The following is a 22063-nucleotide window of genomic DNA, read 5'->3' as shown; positions in this document are numbered from 1 at the left end:
CTGAAGTGGGGAACATGTTTTTCTTTTATTTTGGCAAATGCTCTAGATGAGCAAAGACAAGGCTGAAATGGATGGCAAAGGAGAAAAATTATATCCTTCTGCCTCTATCAGTTTTCCTTTATTTGTACTTTTTCACCTGTTGCTAGAAAAGGCAAAAGCTTTAGCTATGTTTTTGATCTTCTTTTACAGAGTCGAAAAGACAAAGAAAGGCCTAAACAGAAGCACAAGAAGCATTCAGAAATTGAACCCACAAATCTCACACTGTCTTCCACACCCATAGTCACTGAGAAGGTAACAAGAAATACGTTTAAGATATTTATAAGAGAGGTCTGAGGGTTTTTTTGTTTTACAGTGACAGGCAGTCTGTGTCTACTCCAGACGTTGCCCAAATATCTTCATGCGGTAGTTTTTTGTTTTTTAAAGAAATATTTTTATTGATTTTATAATATAAAAACACACACACAACATATAACAAGTGCTCAGTGATTGTGCCCACCACCAGACAAACATTCGTACTCCACCACCAATCGGGGGTGTTTCTTGTATAAAACCATTTTAACCCAAGAGCGAAATATTTATTTACATATTATACAGTGATTCCAACTTGTTTCTTATAGCTTGGTCTCGGATTCTACTCACCATATATTGTCTTACCTTGTCCCATCGTCCCATCAGTTGTCACAAATCAGTTTCATTAATCAAATTCATCCTTTTATCCATAATCTCAAATTGAATGTGGTCCACCATGTACCGGTACCAATTTTGCATTGTCCATTTTGTCGCGTCCTTCCAACCCAAGACTATTACCGCCTGAGCGCTTTCTATCTCTGCTTGTTTTATTTTTCTGAATTCTCCCATCTCATTGCTTTTAACCAATACTGCCATTTCCTTAGTAATTATCCATCTTATATCTAATATCCTATTAATATCTTCTTGCACTTTTTGCCCAAAATTCTGCACTACTGGGCTTTTCCAAAACATATGCATAAACACTCCTTTATCTTGGCGCCCATGCCAACAAATACCTTTAACATTCTGCTGAAAGTATGCGAGTTGAATGGGTGTGTAATACCACATGTAATATTTTCCTTCTCATTTCCCTAACTCTTGTATTCTTAGATTTCCTTACATTCTCTACTATATTTTTCATCTCTTGCGCCTCTACTTGTATCTCATTTTGCCACCATTAAGTCAATCCTTGGATCACGTCCCCATCTGACTGCACTAACATCTTAGATATATTACTTGCTTGCGCCTTTGTACCCTCACTTTTTTCTCTTATTATTTTCTCTAACTCTATCTCCTCCCTAAATAGTGCTTCTTTATTCTCCCTTTCATTCAGATATTTAATATTGCATTTATTTGTAGCCATCTTCCCTTACCCAACTACTATTCTATACGATTTATACTTGGCCTCCCATCCTTCTCATATAACTGTTCTATCTTAGTTATCCCTCTTCCCTTCAACTCTCCTATAACCCTATTTAAATTTGTTTCGTTATCTCTATTACATAAAATGATGACAGTTTTCATTTATATAGTCCTATTTTCCCCTGCCATTTTTTTCCAAATTTCCATAGTCCCTTTCATGGGACCTATTAATTTATCTAAGTCACTCCTATTCCACTTTATAAAAATTAATTATCTATTCTTCATCCCGTTTATCTATTTTTCCAGTTTCATCCATTTATTTTCGAATAATTGCAGCTCCATTAACCTTTCAATTTGAATTGCTTCCCTATACAACTCCAAACAAGGAATTTCCCATCCACCCTCTTTTTCATTTGCTATTAACCACTTTTTCCTTATTCTTGATCTCTTATCTTCTTCAACCCAATAATTAAGTTTTTTATCCCACTCTAAACCTGGATGCTGATAGCCCCCCTGACACTACCTGAAACAGGTACATAATTTTGGGTAATATCATCATTTTCAAGGCTCTTATTTTAGAGATTCTCCTTAGCTTTTTCTCTTTCCAGCTCCTCATCTGTTTCAGCATTTTCCTCCATATTAATCTATAATTCACCTCCTCGGTTTTCGCTGGGTTTCTCAATAACCAAATTCCCAGATATTTAATTTTCTTTAATCCTAACTTCAACCCTGATTCTTTCCTAATTTCCATCTGCTCTCTCAGACCTGTATTTAAACACATAATCTCTGATTTTTCTATATTGACCGAAAATCCAATTCCTGTTTAAACTCTTGTAAAATATTTCTTATACCTTTGATCATCACCGTCAGGGTCTGGGTCAATATAATTGCATTGTCTGCAAATAGGTTTAGTTCCATTTCTAATTCCCCTATTTTATATCCTACCCAAGTATTATCTTGTTTTATCTTATTAGCTGATATCTCTATTGCTATTACAAATAACATTGGAGATAAAGGACATCTCTGCTTGGTGCCATTTTGTATTTTAATTCTCTGCGTTATTTGTCCATCCACCCTATGCTTCATTCCCTTTATTAATCTCTTTTATAATTTCACAAAATTTGTCCCCCATATTTAATTCCTTACATAGTTTATATAAATAGCTATGGTTAACTTTATCAAAAGCTTTATAAACGTCTAATTTCAAAATTCCCAATTTCCTTTTAGTAATGGTAGCATGATGCATCACATTTATTACATTTCTAATTGGTTCACTTATCTTCCTTCCCTTCACAAATCCATATTGATACTCTTCAATTATTTTTGGTAAAATATTTTCGAGTCTGTTTGCCAATATCTTTATAAATATTTTATAATCTTGATTTGCCAAGCTGATAGGACAGTAGGACCCAGGCTCTTTTAAATCTCGATCAGTCTTCGGGATGGTAACAATCTCTGAAAGCTTCCATGTCTGCGAGATATCATGAGTTAATATAGAGCCGGGGTGGCGCAGCAGGTAGAGTGCTGTACTGCAGGCCACTGAAGCTGACTGTAGATCTGTAGGTCAGGGGTTCAAATCTCATCACCGGCTCAAGGTTGACTCAGCCTTCCATCCTTCCAAGGTAGGTAAAATGAGGACACAGATTGTGGGGGCAATATGCTGGCTCTGTTACAAAGGTGCTATTGCTAACATGTTGTAAGCTGCCCTGAGTCTAAGGAGAAGGGCTGCATATTAATTAATTAATTAATTAAGTAAGTAAGTAAATATTATTATTATTATTATTATTATTATTATTATTATTATTATTATTAAGCAATTTCCCCAAATGCGGCAACAATTCATTCATATAAGTTTTATAAAATTCTCCTGTAAACCCAACTGGGCCCGGTGTTTTGGCTTGTTTTAACCCTTTAATTACTCTAGCAATTTCATCTTGTATAATTTCTGCATTCAATATTTCTTTATCTTCTTCCCTTACTTTTTTCCCAACGTTGAGGACTCCTATATTTACCTGCTCCTCTTTATATAAATCCTCATAATATTTTCTCATTATTTCTCTAGCTGCTTTTACCATATCTAACCTCTCCACTAGGGTCTCTCATTGCTAATATACATTATTTTTCTTTCCTCTTCTTTAAATATGTTGCCATTTGTTGCATTGATTTTGTCCCCTAGCTCGATATTTTTTGTCGCATTGTCATTCTCATCTTGTTCCATTGGATCTCATCGTACACCATCAATTGTTTCCTTTTCAATTTCAATAAACTATTCCAATCCCTACTCTTAGTTAATCTCAGCTGCTCTTGTATCAAATCTATTTCCTTTATCTTCGTTTCCCTTTCTCTACCCCACCTCTTTCTAATATCTGCTTCCATACATATACATTGTCCCCTCATATAGGCCTTACATGCATCCCACATAATTGATTGTTTAATATCACCCACATCATTAATTCTAAAATATTCACATAACTTCATCTGCAATTTATCTTTATCTTGTTCAGTAGCAGTTACAACTGCATTATATCTCCAAATTCTTTGATTACATTCCTGACCTATTTCCCATTTTGCCAATAGTGGGGCATGATCTGACAACCAAATACTTTTAATATCTACTTTTTAAACTTGTATATTGCCCACCCTGTTCATTAATATATAGTCAATGCAACTAAATATATGATATCTTGCTGAATAGCAAGTCCCTCTATTTGGTATATCTGCATGGAGATCCACCATATTAAGTCTATTTAGATATAACATCCTAGTATTTCTGATCCCATTTGTTAATTGCATATTGAAATTTCCTGCCAAAAACGTTGTGCCTTCCATAAAGTTATCCAACTTCCTCTTTGTATTTATTATAAATTGTTTTGTTTTCGCATTCGGGGCATAAATTGTTGCCAGTGTCAACTTCTTTTGATTAATTTTCCCTTTAACAAACAACCACCTCCCTTCTCTAACCTCTTCAAATAAAGCTCTCTGTTGAATAAGAATCACCGTACCTCTACTATTTTGCATTCCTCAAGATTCATATACCCATTTCCAATTTCTATCATTAATCAATTTATCCCTTCCTCCCCACCTTTTATATGTTTCCGTCAAAATCATAATATCCACCTTATTTTGCTTAGCCATCCTCAATATCCTGTAACGTTTCAAGTCTGATCCCAAACCATTCACATTTAAAACCATTATAATACACTCACTCATAATATACAAGAATAATCCTTCCCCCCTCTTGTTTTGCTCTTGGTTTACTTATTTTCCCCTTCCTTACCCCAATCACCCCCCCACGAGGAAGGGGGAGTACAAGAAAAAACCTTGTCCAGTCATGAGACACTTCTCCTGATTGCATTCCCACACTGCTGAGCTCCACTTTCAACCACTTTTAAATATAATTACAGAGAAAAATTCCCCTCCCACCCTCCCTTATCCATTTGAATCCATTTGAATAATACCTTCTTTTACTTTTTAAACTTCTTTTACCTTTTTCCCTTCTCCCCCCAACAAGAATAAAAATTAACACTAAATTCCAGAAACATCTTGGGGGGGGCACAAAATCAGTTTCAACTCTTCACTTCTCTGTTTTCTTCTCACGCTGGACTCTTGTTTTTCTCTGCTCCCTTGTGATGGCCTCCACCTTCCCCGTTAACTCCTTCAGCTGCTCCTCCCTTTGCCTTTCCTCTTCATCTGAGGTACTGTGGCCACTGAAATAATCTCCTACTTCTCCTCCTTTTGGCTCCCTTTCTTCAAACTCAATACCCAATTGATTCAATAGTGCCTTTCCATCCTCCAGTGATCGTGCTCTAAACATCTTATTTTATTGGAACACCAAGATGGCAGCTGGAAAACCCCAGATAAACTTTTTTTCCACTTTGATATAGACGGCTTGAAATTGGGCGTAAAGCAGCTCTCGCTCTCAAAGTTTCCCAGGAGAGATCTCTAAGAACTCTTATCTCATTTCCATCTTGCTTAAGGCCGGCACAGCTTTTCAAATACTTGTAGATAATTTCAGCTTTTTTCTCACTGGCCAAGGCCATAACAATGTCTCTTTGCCTCTCCCGGTTTCTACGTGGAACGCCCCAATGGACACGTAAAATGTCATCAAAAACAACCTGGGTGCCCTGCGCTTTCATCCAACCAAGGATTGCTTCAGTTAATTTCGAGCCTGAAGCAAAATCTGGTCTAAAACCACGCAGACGTAAATTTCTTCTCCTTTGGCGGTCCTCCAAATTAGCAATTCTGTAATTCAGTTGTTTAGAAATCTCATCCTGACTTTTAGCTTGATGTTCTAATTTCTGAATTTTTTCAGCTGCCACATCTGCTCTTTTCTTAACTGTTTTAATATCTAAAGAAAGATTTCTCAATGCAGATTCCACTCTCAAAAATCTTTGTTCAAAGCCAGTAACAATTTGTAGCAGCTGATCCATTTTTTCCGAGACTAGGTTCAACCCCTTCAGCCATTTTATTGAGATTTATTGTACTCACTTCGTGATAGCGAAAGAAGTTCCATCTTCCCTTAAAACCGCAAATCTTAGATTCTCTTTGAACTTCTGTGAATGCTCTATGCCTCTGCTTTTTTTCAAGAAGGATTTATGGTATTTTGAGGGAGAATTTCCCCTTTATTTAATATATCCCATCGGAGCTCGATATGGGAATGTGACGCATGTGCAATCCTCTTCATGCGGTAGTTAAGATTGGGCGTGCGTTCAGTTTTCCCCTAAACACAGGGTTTTTCATTTGTCTAAAATGGACTGTTTTTCATAGCTCCAAGGATGAATTTATAAGTAATGAAATTTGAAAATAAGTTCTAATCTAATCACTCATGTCATTATACTGTAGGTTTCCCCATAGCTATTAAAAATATAGTGCAGCAAGCAAACACTTGTTGATTTGTTAAAATTCTTATTTTCCCCATTGGAGAATTCACTTTTGTTTAAATTTCAGTGTAGAATGAGAATTTTATATACAGCCTTTTTGGGAATTCTTTTAAGAATAGAAGAAAAGTAAGAGAGAGGAGAGGTGGAAAAATAAGAAAAGAAAACCATACTCCACATTAATTTGTTTCCACTTCTAATTGCATACATTTCCCCTACCCTCTACTTCCTTGCTGCCTGGCGAACTCCAAGTCACAAGAATTCCATTTTGCAGCTGTTGGCTGTTAATGATACAATCACTAAGTTGAGCCCTCCAGTGGTTTTAGAAGCATGTCCTAACTTGTTCTTGAAGCACATGTGCCAGTTCAAGCCTCCTGTAGCATTAATAACTTAATGGCAGAGATTTACTTTCTCTTTGTTTTTTTTCTGTCTACTTGTAAACCAGAAGGGAAATGTAGTCTCTGTTTGCTAGGATTGAACCCAGATTACGTCTCTATATCAGCCGTGGCAAAACAAGGACATACAAAACCTTTAGGAGAAATTTCATTTCTACACCTTTCTTTTTTTCAAGAAAGGATTGGCAAGAAATGTTTATGTGTAAAAACTCATCTTTCAGTCTGCTTCTTTGTCCTGCCACTCTGGTATTTAATCTGATTCCAAGACAGCTAGATACTTGCACACAGACATTTTTGCCCTAAAGCATAATGTGAAGTAATGCATTTTGGGGGGTATTTAGGCTGGAAATAGATAATAGGTTTGAAAAGAATACAGTAGAAGGTGGTTCTGAGAAGTGCTGCTTTTCATTATCAGTGGAGTCTCTTTTGTCCTATTGTCACCTAACGCCAAATGGCAACGTTTGGAAGTTATACAAACCCTGAACGATCTATTTACAAGAGTCGTATATGCTACAGGCAACAATCCTTCTCAAACTACCTACATGTTTGCAAACTCATTTTGACTTGAAATCAGCAGCAGCCATAGCAGATTGCCATAATAGACTTTGAAATGACAAGATGTACCGTATTTTTCAGAGTATAAGAAGCACCGGTGTATAAGACGCACCAAAGTTTCAAAGAGGTAAGTAAGAAGAAAAACTTTTTGTCCTCCCCGGCCCCAAGAACACTCTGCAAGCCGCCCAAACTCTCTGTGCACCCTGTTTTGTTTTGTTTTTTAAAAAATGGGACTGTTTTCTCATAAATAGAGGCGTTTTTGCCTCCCTCCCAGTCCTCAAAAGCACTCTGCAGGCCTCCCAAACCCTCTGTGCACCCTGTTTTTTGAAAAAATGGACCTGTTTTGCAAAAAACAGGCAAGCAGAGGGTTTGGGAAACCTGCAGAGTGCACATGGGGGTTGGCCAAAGGCAAAACCGCCTCTGTTGTTGCAAAAAAATCCCACCATGTTTTTCACCCGTTCTTTGAAAAAATGTAGTGCACAGAGGATTTGGGAGATCTGCAGAGTGCTCCTAGGTGCTGGAGGAAGGCAAAAATGCCCCTGTTTTTCAAAAAAACTGCCTGTTTTTTGCCTTTTCTTTTTTTCTTTCCTTTTTTTTTTTGGTAAAAATTGTGTTTTTGCCTTCCCCCTGCCTCCAGGAGCACTCTGCAGGCCTCCCAAATCCTCTGCACACTCCATTTTTGGGAACGCCCAATTTTTTCGCAAAGATGGGATGCAGTGGCGGGGCTTCGGGAGGCCAAAAATGGCTGTATTCTGTGTATAAGACGCACCAATATTTCCACCTTCTTTAAGGGAGGGAAAGATGCCTCTTATATTCTGAAAAATACGGTATGTAAAAATATCACCCAGAATGCCATAATTCTGTACCTGCATCCATCATCTGATACTAATTAAATTACAGATAGTCCTCATCTTACAATCATACAGTAATTGGGCCAAAAAAATTTCCTTGCCTAAGTATGATAGTTGTTAAGGGATCTTTACAAAAGATCTTTATGACCTTTCTTGCCACAGTTGTTTAGTGAATCACTTCAGTTGTTAAGTTAGTAATAGGGTTGTTAAGTGAATCTGGTTTCCCCATTGTCTTTGCTTGTCAGAAGGTCACAAAAGGGGCTCACATGACGTTAGGACACTGCAGCCATCATAACTACATGCCAAGCGTCTGAATTTTGATCACATGATTAAGGATGCTACTACCCTGTTTGCCCGATAGTAAGACACCCCCGATTGTAAGACGTATCGGGGGTTTCAGGGGGGTCGGCTAATATAAGCCGTACCCCAAAAGTAAGACATATGTCTTACTTTCGGGGAAACACGGGGTTATTGCCGGGGGGGAGCCCGATGACGTCGCTTCCAAGCTCCCCGCGCGCCCCTCGCCTTCGCCTCGCTGCGGCGCCACCGCCTCTTCCCCGGCTTGGCAAAGCAAAGGACGGCGCTGGTCCGAAGCGAGCCGAGCGGGCGGCGGCTTGCAGCGAAGGCTCTCGTCCCAGCAACCGAGTCCTGCCGAGGCTCGGCTGCAAGCGGCCAGCGAGGCCGACCGGCTCCGAGGCGAGCGGCCGGAGCTGCGCCCTCCTTCGCCCGCCTCCTTTCCGGCAGGCAGGTGGGGCTGCCCAACTGCACAGAGCAGCTCCTCCCCTCCAGACACACGCTTCCCCGACACGCGTCTGCGGCTCCATGCGTGCACGCCGCTTGGAGCCCTGAGGTTGAACTTGGAAAAGGGTTCACGAGGCTCCTGTCCCGCGGCTGCCCTTCTGGACTCTGGGGAGATGCCTTCGGGAACGCGACCCTTTCAATTTTTTTCCAATGTAAGACATACCCCGAAAGTAAGACGTAGTGGGGCTTTTGGGGGTAAAAAGAAAGTAAGACACTGTCTTACTTTCGGGGAAACACGGTATGATTGTAACTGAAAAACTGTCGTAAGCCTCGTTTTCAGTGCCGTTGTAATTTTGAATGGTCACTAAACAAATGATTGTAAGTTAAGGGCTACCTATAAGATTCTCTTGTTTGCTCTCTTCAAAAGACACTCTTGCTTGGAAATACAGTACTTACTTGGTTCTGGGTTGGGCAATATTATAAGCAGAACACTTTTAGAAGTTCCAAGCAGTTGGTTGTTTCGATGCACACCTTTACAAAAGGTTTCTCCTGTTAATTTAAATTATAGGAGATGGTTTGTTTCAAAGAGTTAATTTGACAGCTTGATTTGGGTTGGAAGGGATGACTATGTCTGATGATTTGGAACATAATGTTTATAATATGCAGAATTATAATATTATAATGTTTATAATATGCAGAATGCATACAGTTTGAGAAGAGAAAGTGCAGTAGATCAGTGGTTCTCAACCTTGGTTTGCAGACTACTGCGAATATGCGATGTAGACATAGGCTGTCCACAAAGACTTGAAGAAATGTTATGATTTAAATCTTGAGTTAGGTTTTGGGGGCCCATGGTCACAAAAGGTATTTAAAGTGGGTCCATGTATTTGTGTATTGGACAAATGAATAAATAATAATAATAATAATAATAATAATAATAATAATAATAATAATAATAATAATGTAAAGAAAAGGTTGAGAATCATTGCTCCAGAGCAAATATGCCCTAATCAAAGTATACCTTTAAAGATTAATAGCAAATCTAATACACTGGTACCATACTGATATATTTAAGCCATTTTAGATGATAATATACTGCTCAAGAAAAATAAAGGGTACACTCAAATAACACATCCTAGATCTGAATGAATGAAATATTCTCATTGAATACTTTGTTTTGTAGAAAATTAAATGTGCACAACAGCATGTGAAATTGATTGTCAATCAGTGTTGCTTAAGTGTTGTGTTGTTTAAGTGTTCCCTTTATTTTTTTGAGCAGTGTATATATTATATTGCTTACTTAAAAATATAATGAGCAGTCCTTCCTACATCCAGGGCTTCTGATATTTTATTCCCAAATTCTGCTACAAGGAATCTGAATAACATTCACTGGTGCCCTGAGGTATTAACTTGATTTTTCAATCAGATAAAAAGCAAGATTTTTTTTTGCCTTGCAGCAAAGGGTTATTTTTTAATTCCTTGCAATACAAGTTTATAATGGATCTTTAAAAAGGAGCGCTAAGGCTTCCAAATGAAAAGTTAGGATATTTGCCAAATAAGACAATAAAATCATTCAGAAACAAGGTAACATAATCTATAAAACTGGCAAACTGTTCTCTCCTCTCATTTGAATAACATCTTACTAGATGACTGCACAAGACAAACCCTCCTGCAGACTTATGCTTTTTCCTTGGTTTTAGTTCCAAATAGATCTGCTAATAGCTGTTTGCTTTCTTTTTAAAATTGATGGTGGACATTCTTGGAATTGGGGAGTTGGATTTATAAAATGGCTGCTATGCATACCCAGTCATAAAATAAAACATGGGATGGGGCATGGAATCTGTAAAACATACAAGGAAAGATTTAGCTGAATTAATAATGTCAATCCCATGTTGCTTGGTCTAAACCACAGGTAACCAACCAGTGGTCCATGGACCACTGGTGGTCCGTGAGAAAATATTGGTGGTCCCTGGAGAAATCTTGGCCCGTGGGGTGAATATGGCCGATAGCAATTAACCCAGCCTGCGTGCAGGAACACAAGGCGGCACTGCCCAACTTCACCCGCTCACACATCAGCCCCCACTCTTAAGGCCGAGCGCAAACCTCACCTCAAGGAAAGAAGGAAAGGAAAAGAAAGGTAGAAGAAGAAAGGAGTGGAGAGGAAAGAAAGAAGAGGAAAGGAAAGAAGAGGAAAGCAGGAGAAGAGAAGGAAAAAGAAGGAAAGAAAAGAAGAAGGAAAGAAGGAAAGGAAAGAAAGGATGGGAGGAGAGGGAAGGGGAGGGAATGGATTACAGATACATCTCTGGAATATGGGACTGACTTTCTCAACAACATCAGCAAGCCATTGTCAAATAAGCTTACCGATAAATTATATTGTTACAATTAAACAACCTTTAAAGATTTTGTTATGATTAAATAAACATTTAACAAATTTGTTATAATTAAATAAGCATTTATAATTTTGTTATGTTCAATTTCATATTAATAAAATTAAAGTTCCCTGATCATTATTTTACAAATGTATTTATCTTTTTTTTTTTAAAAAATCATATTAGTGGTCTGCAGGGCTTAAAATTATGAAATCAGACTCCATGGAATTTAAAATTATGAATTTGGTGGTTCGCGGGATTTAAAATTGTTCCCTGAGGTCTGAAAGTTTGGGGACCCCTGGTCTAAGCCTCCAGATTTTGTTGCTGTCCATCAGTTGAAGCAGCCCATTGTTGAGAAAAACTATTAAGCCAGCATTTCCCAATTGTGGTAACCTCCAGATGCATTGTATTATATTTCTTATCCCTAGCTAGCATGTTTGAGATAGGGCAGACTAGGAAACTGACACTACAGGTTTGATTGGAGCTATATCTGTAGGTTACACTAACAGTACCTTGAAAGCCTGCCATTGTTTTCTTTGCCCTCCCTCTTATACCCCATGAATTACGGCAGTTTCTTCTGAATATCGTGTGCTTGTTTGTTTATAAAGCATATTTGTTTACCTGTTGCCATAACTGTCTCCACATCGCTTCTCCAACGGTCTTTTTCTGGCTCTCTGTGCATAGGATAGACAAAATTCTTCTTCTACCCATTTGATTCATGAATGCATATTAGATTTTTCTTCCTAGATTTTCTGTTACTTCCCAAGCCAGATAAATCCGGCTAGCCCATTGTTGGTGTCAAACTTGATATCATTGAAGCCCATATCAAGGTTGTATTTGACCTTAGGGGGCTGGGGTAGGCATGGCTAGGATGGGTGTGGCCAGCTCGTGTCATGGGCACCTATGGTGGACCAAGGGCTGTTCTAGCAAAAACAGGCTCCCAAGCTCTGTTTTGGCTGCAATAGTCTCCTGCAACCCTCTGCCAGTGAAAAGAAAGCTTGGGAATGCTACTCAAAGCCCTCACGAACCCTATTTTAACTGACAGAGGCACTGCACGCCGGTCCAGGATGGTTCCACAGGCCACTTCTAAGCACCCTGTGGGCCAGATCCAGCCCCCTGGTCTTGACTTTGATACCCTTGCCCTAGACGATAAGGACTGATTAACTTACAGCAAGAATTCCTCAGTTTTTGAGAGTATGGATGATTTAGGTGGTAGTTTTAATTTAAGACTAGTTCTGTGGCGTTTCTTCCTTTTGGCCCATCCTAACAAGGAAGTTATTTCATGTAGCCCATAATTTCTTGTCCTATCTCTCTACCCTTTCTGCTGCCTTTCTGTGAACTTTTTTCCAGCCAGTGAACTAGCAGCTATTTGAAAAGTTAGCATAACCTTCTTTGTTGTCATAAAAAGAGCAATTAATAGGCCAATGCTTACATATAGGTTGGACTTAATCAACAACCATTTTGTTCCCTCAGCCTATTGATTTATTAGACATCTTGCAGTGAGGCTGAGAATATGAACAAACTTGAATAAAAGTCTGCAAAAGTCTGCAAGTAGTTTATAAAGCTAAACATTTTAACTGTTCATATTTATGACTTTGCTTTACAAAAGAACCTGCAAGTGAAAAACTAAGAAAAACTATAAAAATATAATAAATATATAATAGAAATATCTAAAATTAAATAATATAGAGAGAGTAAAAAGGCAAGCAGTTTCCATATTTTTCAAAGGAATATGAAATACTGCAATAAATGGTATTGTTTCTTTGGTTAAAGTTAAATGATCAAAGAACAAAGGTGAGTTTTGGAAAAATAAATCTAAAGTACAGTGTTGTAAAATGAAGCACTGTCCTTTGTAATAAAGGCCCTGTGATTACTTGTAGTTTATAAGCTCACTTATCAGGGACAGCAGCAAAGTTTCTGTTGGAAGTTATATGTTAATATTTTCTGCAGAATTTGTTCTTGAAATCTCATCTCTGTTCATATAACTTTCAGAATCTCCACACACACAAACTGAAATGTCATCAGTAGTATCTACTCACTCTTATTTAATATATACATAAACTATTTTACCTCAGGAATCCTGCTGCTACTCTTGTTTGAATAATTCCTGAGAAACTGCCATCTGCCTTAGTTAAACCAGCTTAAATTAATTGGATTTAACCCAATCTGATTTTTGCTGGTTGGTTTAATTTAATTCTGTTGCCAGAGTATTTGCTCAAAAGAAGCCAGTCACTTATTTTATTTTTCTTTTCCAGCTTGAAAATACATTGGTGGGCATGAATAAAAACTGTATTTTTATAAAGTTTAAGTTGCTTGCTACTCCAATGGGCAATAGATGAAAATCTATAGTAACTCCACTACATTTTTTATGGATTAATTTTAGTGACATTTCCGAGTTTAAGGTAATACAAATTGTAAATAATCTGGAAATAAAATTTTCACAGATTTTATTTACCATGATAGCTGGCACAAAGACTATTGTAGACAAATGATTAGATCTAACAAAACATATATATATGTGACATATATAAAAAACATGTGACATAAAAAATGTGATATATATATATATATATGTCACATGTTTTTTTGCTGAATTTGAAAATTAGCCTTATTTTGGCCTCATCAGCTAGCCATACCCACTGGGACTTGAACCTGCAACCTTTGCCTTGTAAGGCAGAGAATTATCCTCTAGGCTACAGTATCCAATCCCTTCAGCTCTGCACGAGGGAAGGGTTACATATTTTTGTGTCGAATCACCCTGGTGTATTGAAGGAACATCACAAGCTCCTTATTTGCCTCTCGGCCCAACCCACGGCCATTTCCAAGGCAGTTAATTTTTTTTTTAATTTTAATTTTTATATATATATATATATCTTGAATGGGTCTGCAGGCAAACAACTGAACTGTTTGCTTGCAGAGCCCAAGGCCTTCACAATTGATCAAACATCATACAGTGGATATTAAAATAGAGGGTGACTGTCTAGTACCCAATGTATATTATTAACAGTCTTCAGAGACAGTGGGCAGAGTTTTTAAGAAATATCATTTTAAGAACATCTGGAGAATATTTGGTTGCCCATGACAGCTTTAAATTTGGGCAACTGGGTTTCTATTTGATCCCCAGAGATTTCTCAGCTGGTTCACAACACAATTAATTTAAATTACTACTCATTGTGAACCACAGCTGCATTTTACCAAGATGCTTTAGTCTCTCCTCCCATCACCAGCACTAATAAGTAGCAAGGAAAACATTGCTAAGTCAAAGTGCTGGCAAATGAGCACAAAGAGCTGCCCTCCGCTCCTGATCTTATACTCTTCCAATTAGACTTCCTGAGTTCAACAGCTTAAGACAGCTGTTCTCCAATACAATCACTGTCCTGACATTCCTACTGCAAATCTTCAACTTTCAGTTGCCAAGTTTGTGATAAAAAGGCAAAACATCAACTTTCCTCGTACTGAAAATGCGAGAGTTGATTAATTGTTTGGTCTGGATCTGTATTAGTATGGCCAAGCGCCTGTGATCTGAAGCACGGTAAAATATTTCTTGCTCAGATTTGCACAAGGAACTATAATTACATACGACCAAATTACAAACTGCATAACAACTTGGGTATATGTGTATTTCTGCATATGCATATTTTTTTGACGCATTTTATTCTGAAAATGATTTTTTTTAAAGCTTGGGGTAAGATTCAATATTTTTACAGATCGGTATTTGTTGCATATACTGCCAAATTGCAAAGTATTCTTATTAAAAAAAAATATTATGCAGTCATGCAACAACTATAAATGCTAACCTACTACTGTATACTTACTTGAAATGATGACTTGAAATGATGCATCTTGAACAGAAATCTAATTAAATTTGAGCAAAAAATCTCCTCTCTCTCTCTCTCTCTCTCATACACACACACACACACACACAAACAAACACACATACGAATCAAACCTAGATGCTCAGAGTATGAATTTTAAAAGGATATATTTGATGTGAAGATAGTGACCAGAAACAATTATAATTTGAAGGAATCACCACTTGTATAAATGGTTGGGAATTTATAACTTAATGTTGTTTTTAGTTATTTTTTCCCCTTTTCATGAGTTGTGTATTTTTATTTTAGATCGTGAGGGTGGTGATATCAATATAATGTTACTGGTTACAGTTTTGTAGTGATTTATAATTATTTCTGAAGTTGCTACAACAAAGTTGTCAAACTCAAGGCCCAGGGGCTGGATGCAGAGACCAGACGAGGCTGCTGTTGTTTGGTGCTTTTAAAAAAATAGCACACAGCAGTGGAAATTGGCCACATTCGTGTTTGATCGCTGCCCGAGTATGTGTTCATGACCAGATTTAAAAACTTTATAAAAATTTTGGTTGAAACCTGATTTGATCATGGCTAGAAGCGTTTGTGACCAGAGGTTCTACTGTATCAGGAATTATTGTGTAGAGTACCAATGTCATCCAGTCAAAAGAGTAGAGTGGAGTAAACTACAAGAATTGGCACAATGAGACATAAGTACCCAGCACCTCCTGAAGAGGAACAATACTTCCTGTACTGCACTGTGAGACACTCCCTTTCCCTATTAACCAATCTGAAAGTAAGTTCCATCTCAATAGCTAAATTCAAGATAGTGTTTCCCTTTGGAATTTCCTCCTGAGATGCAAAATCTCCAAGCCTAGTATAAATTCACTGGTCATTTTATAAAATTCGATCATAAAGACACATCAGTGATTTGTTTATACATAGATAGATAGGTAAGTAGGTAGGTAGGTAAAATAAAGATTTTTTTAAAGAGAAGATTAAAACTAATACAAACTAATAGGTGTAAAGCAAGAAAAAGAAAAAAATTAAAGAGAAAGCTAAAAGTTATTTTAGGAAAATGGAAATAAAAATACACTTAGGTAGCTTCTGATATTTTTTACAGCAGTCATAACTACAATTATAAATTTAGCTCTTATTCTGTGGTTACAGCATAACTCTTCTTTCTATGATATATTTTGTCTAACCATCAAAACCATAAATCAGTCAGTGGTATGTTCTTTGATGATGCTTCATGTCTGTGTTGTTTGAACTTTTAAGAATAAGTGGAGGCACAGAAAATGAACGGATGGGAACATCTACCCTTTCATGCTACTTTCCTGGCATCTGGCTAATTAAGGTAGCCAATCTCTAAGCAAATAAGTAATAAGAACTACAATAATTAGTTGATGATTAAATGTAGGGGGTAGACCAAAATAATCTTTGTGATTGCTCATATGCTTGTGAGATTTGTATCCCTGCTTCTGCCAGAGGGACAGATGCTGATGGGAGCTACTTCATCCATCCCGTGCCCTAATCTTTTGCAAGTGAGTGGGAATGGAAAGGAAGGTAATAAGAGAGAGAAAAATATAACTATATATTGTTTATTTAATTTATATCCTTCTACAATCAAAACAGACTCTGACAATACTTATATTTTTCACTTTCCTATGTGCTTTACCACTGAGTAAGATGAGATTTTGTCTGAGCTACCTGAAAATATTAGTTCTGGGCACTGAAAAACAGTAGGTCCTCCCCTTCCAGAGCTGAAGATAATTTGATTTCCTAGAATAGGTGAAAATAAGTTTTACAAAATGTTCTATTGTACTTTTCAGAAAAAACAAGGAAAGAAGAAATATGCCTCAGATATTTAAATGAACTACAACTTAGCAATATACAGGCTTAGCATTACTTGCTCAGATCAACCTCTTCTAAGAAGTACTGCCTATCTTCGGAATAGGGAGCAAAGAAATAAGAGAAATAAAATTTTGGCTTGAAGCCAAATCATTTTAAATTATAAAATGACGTTTGAAAATATAGGACTTTAAGAATCAGAATGGTACACAGATCTGACTATAGTACTGTTCAGGAAAAAAAAAAGATCAAATCTTACAAATTCGGGAAGCAACCAAAAAAGTGAAATGTGCTAGAACAGGGGTGTCAAATTCAAAGCCTGGGGCCCAGATCTGGCCTGCAACTTGCTTAGATCTGGTTTGCGTGGCCGCCCTGGGAGTGGCCATCTCAATGGTATTTGACTGACATCGAGCTGGACAATCCCACCCTAGCCCCTGTGATAAAACGCAACCCTGAGATGGCCCTCAATCAAATGCACTTTGACACCCTTGTGCGAGAATATCAAAATATAATGAATAAAAAGAACGTCCCTAAGGGCCCAAAAGCATAAAATAATTGAATACATTAAAGCAGTGTTTCCCAACCTTGGCAACTTGAAGATATTTGGACTTCAACTCCCAGAATTGCCCAGCCAGTGAATGCTGGCTGGGGAATTCTGGGAGTTGAAGTCCAGATATCTTCAAGTTGCCAAGGTTGGGAAACACTGCATTGAAGGACAGAAAGTGTTAGTCTTTGCAAAGTAGAAACAAAGCAGGAGTATTTCTATGCTATGATCAGTTATATTTTGGGTACTTACATAATAACATTCATTGTTTATTAGCCCTGTACGTTAATTTGTACTTTTTAGCTTTTCTAGAAATGGTTTCTCTTAGAAAGGGAATTAAGCACTATTAGTGATGTTTCTCTTCCTCCATTCTCCATAATTCGGTTATTTTTTACTATAGTATCCATTATTTAATCTTATGGAGTAGAGTAAGATTCCTTAAGTTCCACCATGACTCTAGCTTTAGGAATCTCATCAGGGGTTAAAATTTGCCATTAAGAAAATTATGCCTTACCATAAGACAACCTGTTCAGGGGCCCAGAGTTAAAACTGCAAACAGCAGGATATCTCTCTAGGTCAGGACAAAGGTGAGGCCACAAAGAGGCCTACTGCAACAACAACAGAGGCAGGGGGCTTGAAACAAGTCAGGATTACATTATATTAGTGCAATTTCTTCTGGAATCAATCACATTTTCCAATTAAATGCATTCAAGTTTTTTCTAAGCATGTAAAACAATATATCTTTAGTCCTAAGATTCTGGAAGGCAACTATGATTTCAAATAAATACTTAAGTGGATTAAAATAGAATTTATTGGTCAAGTGTGATTGAACACACAAGGAATTTGTCTTTGGTGCATATGTTCTCAGTGTACATAGAAACATAGAAGATTGACAGCAGAAAAAGACCTTATACTATTTCCTGTATTTTATCTTAGGATGGATATATGTTTATCCCAGGCATGTTTAAATTCAGTTATTGTGGATTTACCAACCACGTCTGCTGGAAGTTTGTTCCAAGCATCTACTACTCTTTCAGTAAAATAATATTTTCTCACGTTGCTTCTAATCTTTTCCCCAACTAACCTCAGATTGTGCCCCCTTGTTCTTGTGTTCACTTTCCTATTAAAAATAAAGAAGAAAAAGACACATTTGTCAAGAATAATGAGGTACAACACATATTTCCAACCATTTGTTTAATGGTTATGAGCTATAAGAAAGTTACTAACAACTGGTCTTCCTACTTAGGGCATACCATATCATTAATGCAATGACTGAGGTAAAATGAGCAGTCCCTAGGAATCCTTCTGATTCAGAACAGCTTATTCTGATTGGCTATTCCGGAAGTTGGCAAATAGGCCATTTCCGGCCTCCGGAGTGCCTCCAGGGGGATGGGCAAGGCCATTTTTGCCCTCCCCAGGCTCCTAAAAAGGCTGTGGAGCTTGGGGAGAGCAAAAAATGGACCTTCCTCACTTGCTGCAGAGGCTGGAAACAGTGGGTCCAGAAGGCCCGAAAATCAGCTAGCCAGCGCATGCGCGCTGGACCTGAGCTCACATGCCCACCGATATAGCTTTGCATGCCACTTGTGACACACATGCCATATGTTCACCGCCGATGTTCTAGAATATAAGGTTCATAATTACAGGGCCTCAGATCCCACACTATTTATTGTTCAGCAAATGAGTCTTCTACTTTGCCTGCAAAAATTTTCAAACAATAAACAGTGTTCCCTCGATTTTTGCGTGTTCAAACTTCGCGGAACGTCTATACCACGGTTTTTCAAAAATATTAATTAAAAAATACTTCACAGTTTTTTCCCCTATACCACGGTTTTTCCTGCCCGATGACGTCATATGTCATTGCCAAACTTTCGTCTGCCTTTAAAAAACATTTTTTTTAATAAACTTTAATAAATAAACATGGTGAGTAATAATCTAAATGGTTGCTAAGGGAATGGGAAATTGTAATTTAGGGGTTTAAAATGTTAAGGGATGGCTTGGGATACTGTTGATAGCCAAAAATAGTTTATTTACTTCCGCATCTCTACTTCGTGGAAATTCGACTTTCGCGGGCCTTCTCGGAATGCATCCCCCGCAAAAATCGAGGGAACTCTGTACTTCTACGTTTGGAAAGGGAGATGTCTATGGAGATTCTCATGGAGATTCTACGTACCTTTGGAATGTACAGATGTTTGTCACCCTTTGGCTTAATGACTATACAATCAATTTTATTTCTGAAGTCCAAATTCCCACATCTCTGCCCAGAAATGAAATGTACAGTTGGTCAAAAGATACAAATGTATAAGGAAGCTTTAATTTGTCTTTTTGTAACCAAAAAAAAAAAAAATCTAAAAAGAAAACATCCCTACATCTATAACAGTCCGAAACTTTTTTTCCTCAGGTGCTGAAAGAGCATGGGCGGGCACTATCGTGCATACGCAAGTGCCCACACCCATAATTTAGTGCCGGAGAGGGCGAAAACCGCTTTTCCCAGCCCCTGGAGACCCTCTGGAGGCTGGAAATGGCCTGTTTCCCAACTTTTGGTGAGTCCAGTAGGCATATGTTTCACCCTCCCTAGGCTCCAAAGGCTTTTCTGGACCCGGGGGGGGGGGGGATGTAGGTAAATATGCCCTCCTCCATCCCTCCCGGAGGCTCCATAGAAGCCAAAAATGCCCTCCCAGAGCCTCTGTGTGAGACAAAAATCAGCTGGCTGGCATACACATGCACGTTGGAGCTGAGCTAGGGCAACGGCTCGGGTGCCAGCAGATATGGCTCCGCGTGCCACCTGTGGCACCCGTGCCATAGGTTCACCATCACTGCTCTATTGGTACAGCAGTAGCCTTGTAACTGGATGTCCAATCAGCTATCCGGGTGATTGCCTTTGGCATTGCTCCTTGCAGATCTTCTAGGGAAGCAGAGAACGCACATCATGAGTAATAATCTCTAGCATTCCTTAAGCTTCTTGGGCTCTCTAGGCGGTGCTAAATGGGTGACCATGACCAAATGCAGCCATACTGTCCTCTTGGGTCTCACGGCAAACAGAAGTGCATAAAATCAAATAGTCAGTTTATCTATCTATCTACCTTATCTATCTATCTATCTATCTATCTACCTTATCTATCTATCTATCTATCTATTTATCTATCTATCTATCTTATCCATCTATCTATCTATCTATCCATCTATATTATCTATATTATCTATCTATCTATCATCTATCTTATCTATCTATCTATCTTATCTATCTATCATCTATCTATCGATCTATCTATTTATCTATCTTATCCATCTATCTATCTTATCTATCTATCTATCTATCTATCTTATTCTATCTATCTATCTTATTCTATCTACCTACCTACCTACCTACCTACCTATCTATCTATCTATCTATCTATCTACTGGATTTGTATACCACCCCTCTCTGAGGACGGCATTCTATGTTGTTATGTTTTGGGATTGCTTTGCTCTATAAGGAAGCACGATGATAGGATCTATTCTGAATTCTTCATTGCACCAGAGAGGCCTCAAACATAATGTGAGACCATCTGTCAGAAAATTAAACCAGAAATGGACTTTGCAACACAATGACCCTAAAAATTCAGTAAATCCACCAAGCAGTGGTTTAAAAAGAAAAAAAATGGAGGGGTCTTGAATAGCCAAGTCAAAACTTGGTTTTCAATCCCACAGAGATGCTGTGGGGTAATTTGGAAGAGATTGAGCTTGCAAAAAAAAAAACCCAACCCCCAAACATTTCACAACTGAAAAAAGTATGTATGGAAGGATGCTAAAAATAATTCCTCCCAATAGATTACCTGGTTTTGAAAAGTCAGTGAATTATACTAATAAAAAAAATTGACTCAATGTGTTCTTTTATGACATTTTGTGATATTAGAGAAGCATCTTTTTAATGCATATTTAGAACTTGCCCCCCCCTTCTTCTCTCTTTCCCATGTATGCATATACATTTGTGTGTATATGTGTATACTGTGCATATATCCCTCCCCCTACTTTTACTTTTCTTAAGTTGATTGTAGGTTTTCTTCATTGTTTTAACATTTTTCATTTCTCTAAAATTTGCTTAAGATGAATAAATAAAGCACTTTTTACCACGTGCTCTATTCCAGTGCTGGCAAACCATTGTCTGGTTGCTTGCCAAAAATGTATCTGTGTGCCCACGATATTGCACATGCGTGCTGGCACCCACAATGCAGTGTATGCCCCACCTTCATATGCATGCATGACTGCCTCCCATGCATGCATGCTTTCTCACACATGCACCACCTGGGGCCTGGAAAGCCTCCTGTACCAAACTTTGCCAGCACGGACGTTCTGGCATGGCTGCTCCTTATTCTCCTGCCAGCCTCACACTCAGCTCAGTGTCCAGCAAGACCATTCACGTCAGCAAATGTTGGTGCCTTAGACTTCTTCTAAAAGAGCATTCCTGGTCAACATGCCTCTTATCAATTACCAGGAAAGTGGCAGTGTGGGCACTGCTGCCGCCAGGCAGGAAAGGATGGCGGCAACAGGAACAGCAGGCTGGGGTTTCCCTCCCTCCCTGCCTGAGGTTTTTTTCCCTTTCCAGACCAGCTCCAAGCAAGCTGTGCACAAACTTCAGCAACTCTTGTGCCATCACTTGCTTGGAGCAAGCCAAATTAGGCAGGACTCGCCTCACCCAAGTCCTTCCATACGGGTCTCCCTATGTAGCC

At 38.2% G+C, this 22063-nt stretch overlaps 1 protein-coding gene across 5 annotated transcripts in view; it reads left to right on the top strand.

Moving 5' to 3' along the window:
• Positions 1–22063, top strand: part of MLLT6 (MLLT6, PHD finger containing) — a 165489-nt gene that overhangs the window by 75551 nt on the left and 67875 nt on the right. For all 5 annotated transcript variants that reach the window (XM_070729837.1, XM_070729838.1, XM_070729840.1 and 2 more), the window contains exon 8: positions 190–291. In XM_070729837.1, the coding sequence (XP_070585938.1) occupies positions 190–291 (102 nt within the window). The remainder of the gene's footprint in view (positions 1–189; positions 292–22063) is intronic.

Source organism: Erythrolamprus reginae, chromosome Z, assembly GCF_031021105.1.
Source record: "Erythrolamprus reginae isolate rEryReg1 chromosome Z, rEryReg1.hap1, whole genome shotgun sequence".
In the NCBI taxonomy this organism is placed as follows: domain Eukaryota; kingdom Metazoa; phylum Chordata; class Lepidosauria; order Squamata; family Dipsadidae; genus Erythrolamprus; species Erythrolamprus reginae.
The sequence above is the reverse complement of the archived record's forward strand: the minus strand, read 5'-3'. Positions and strand labels throughout refer to the sequence as shown.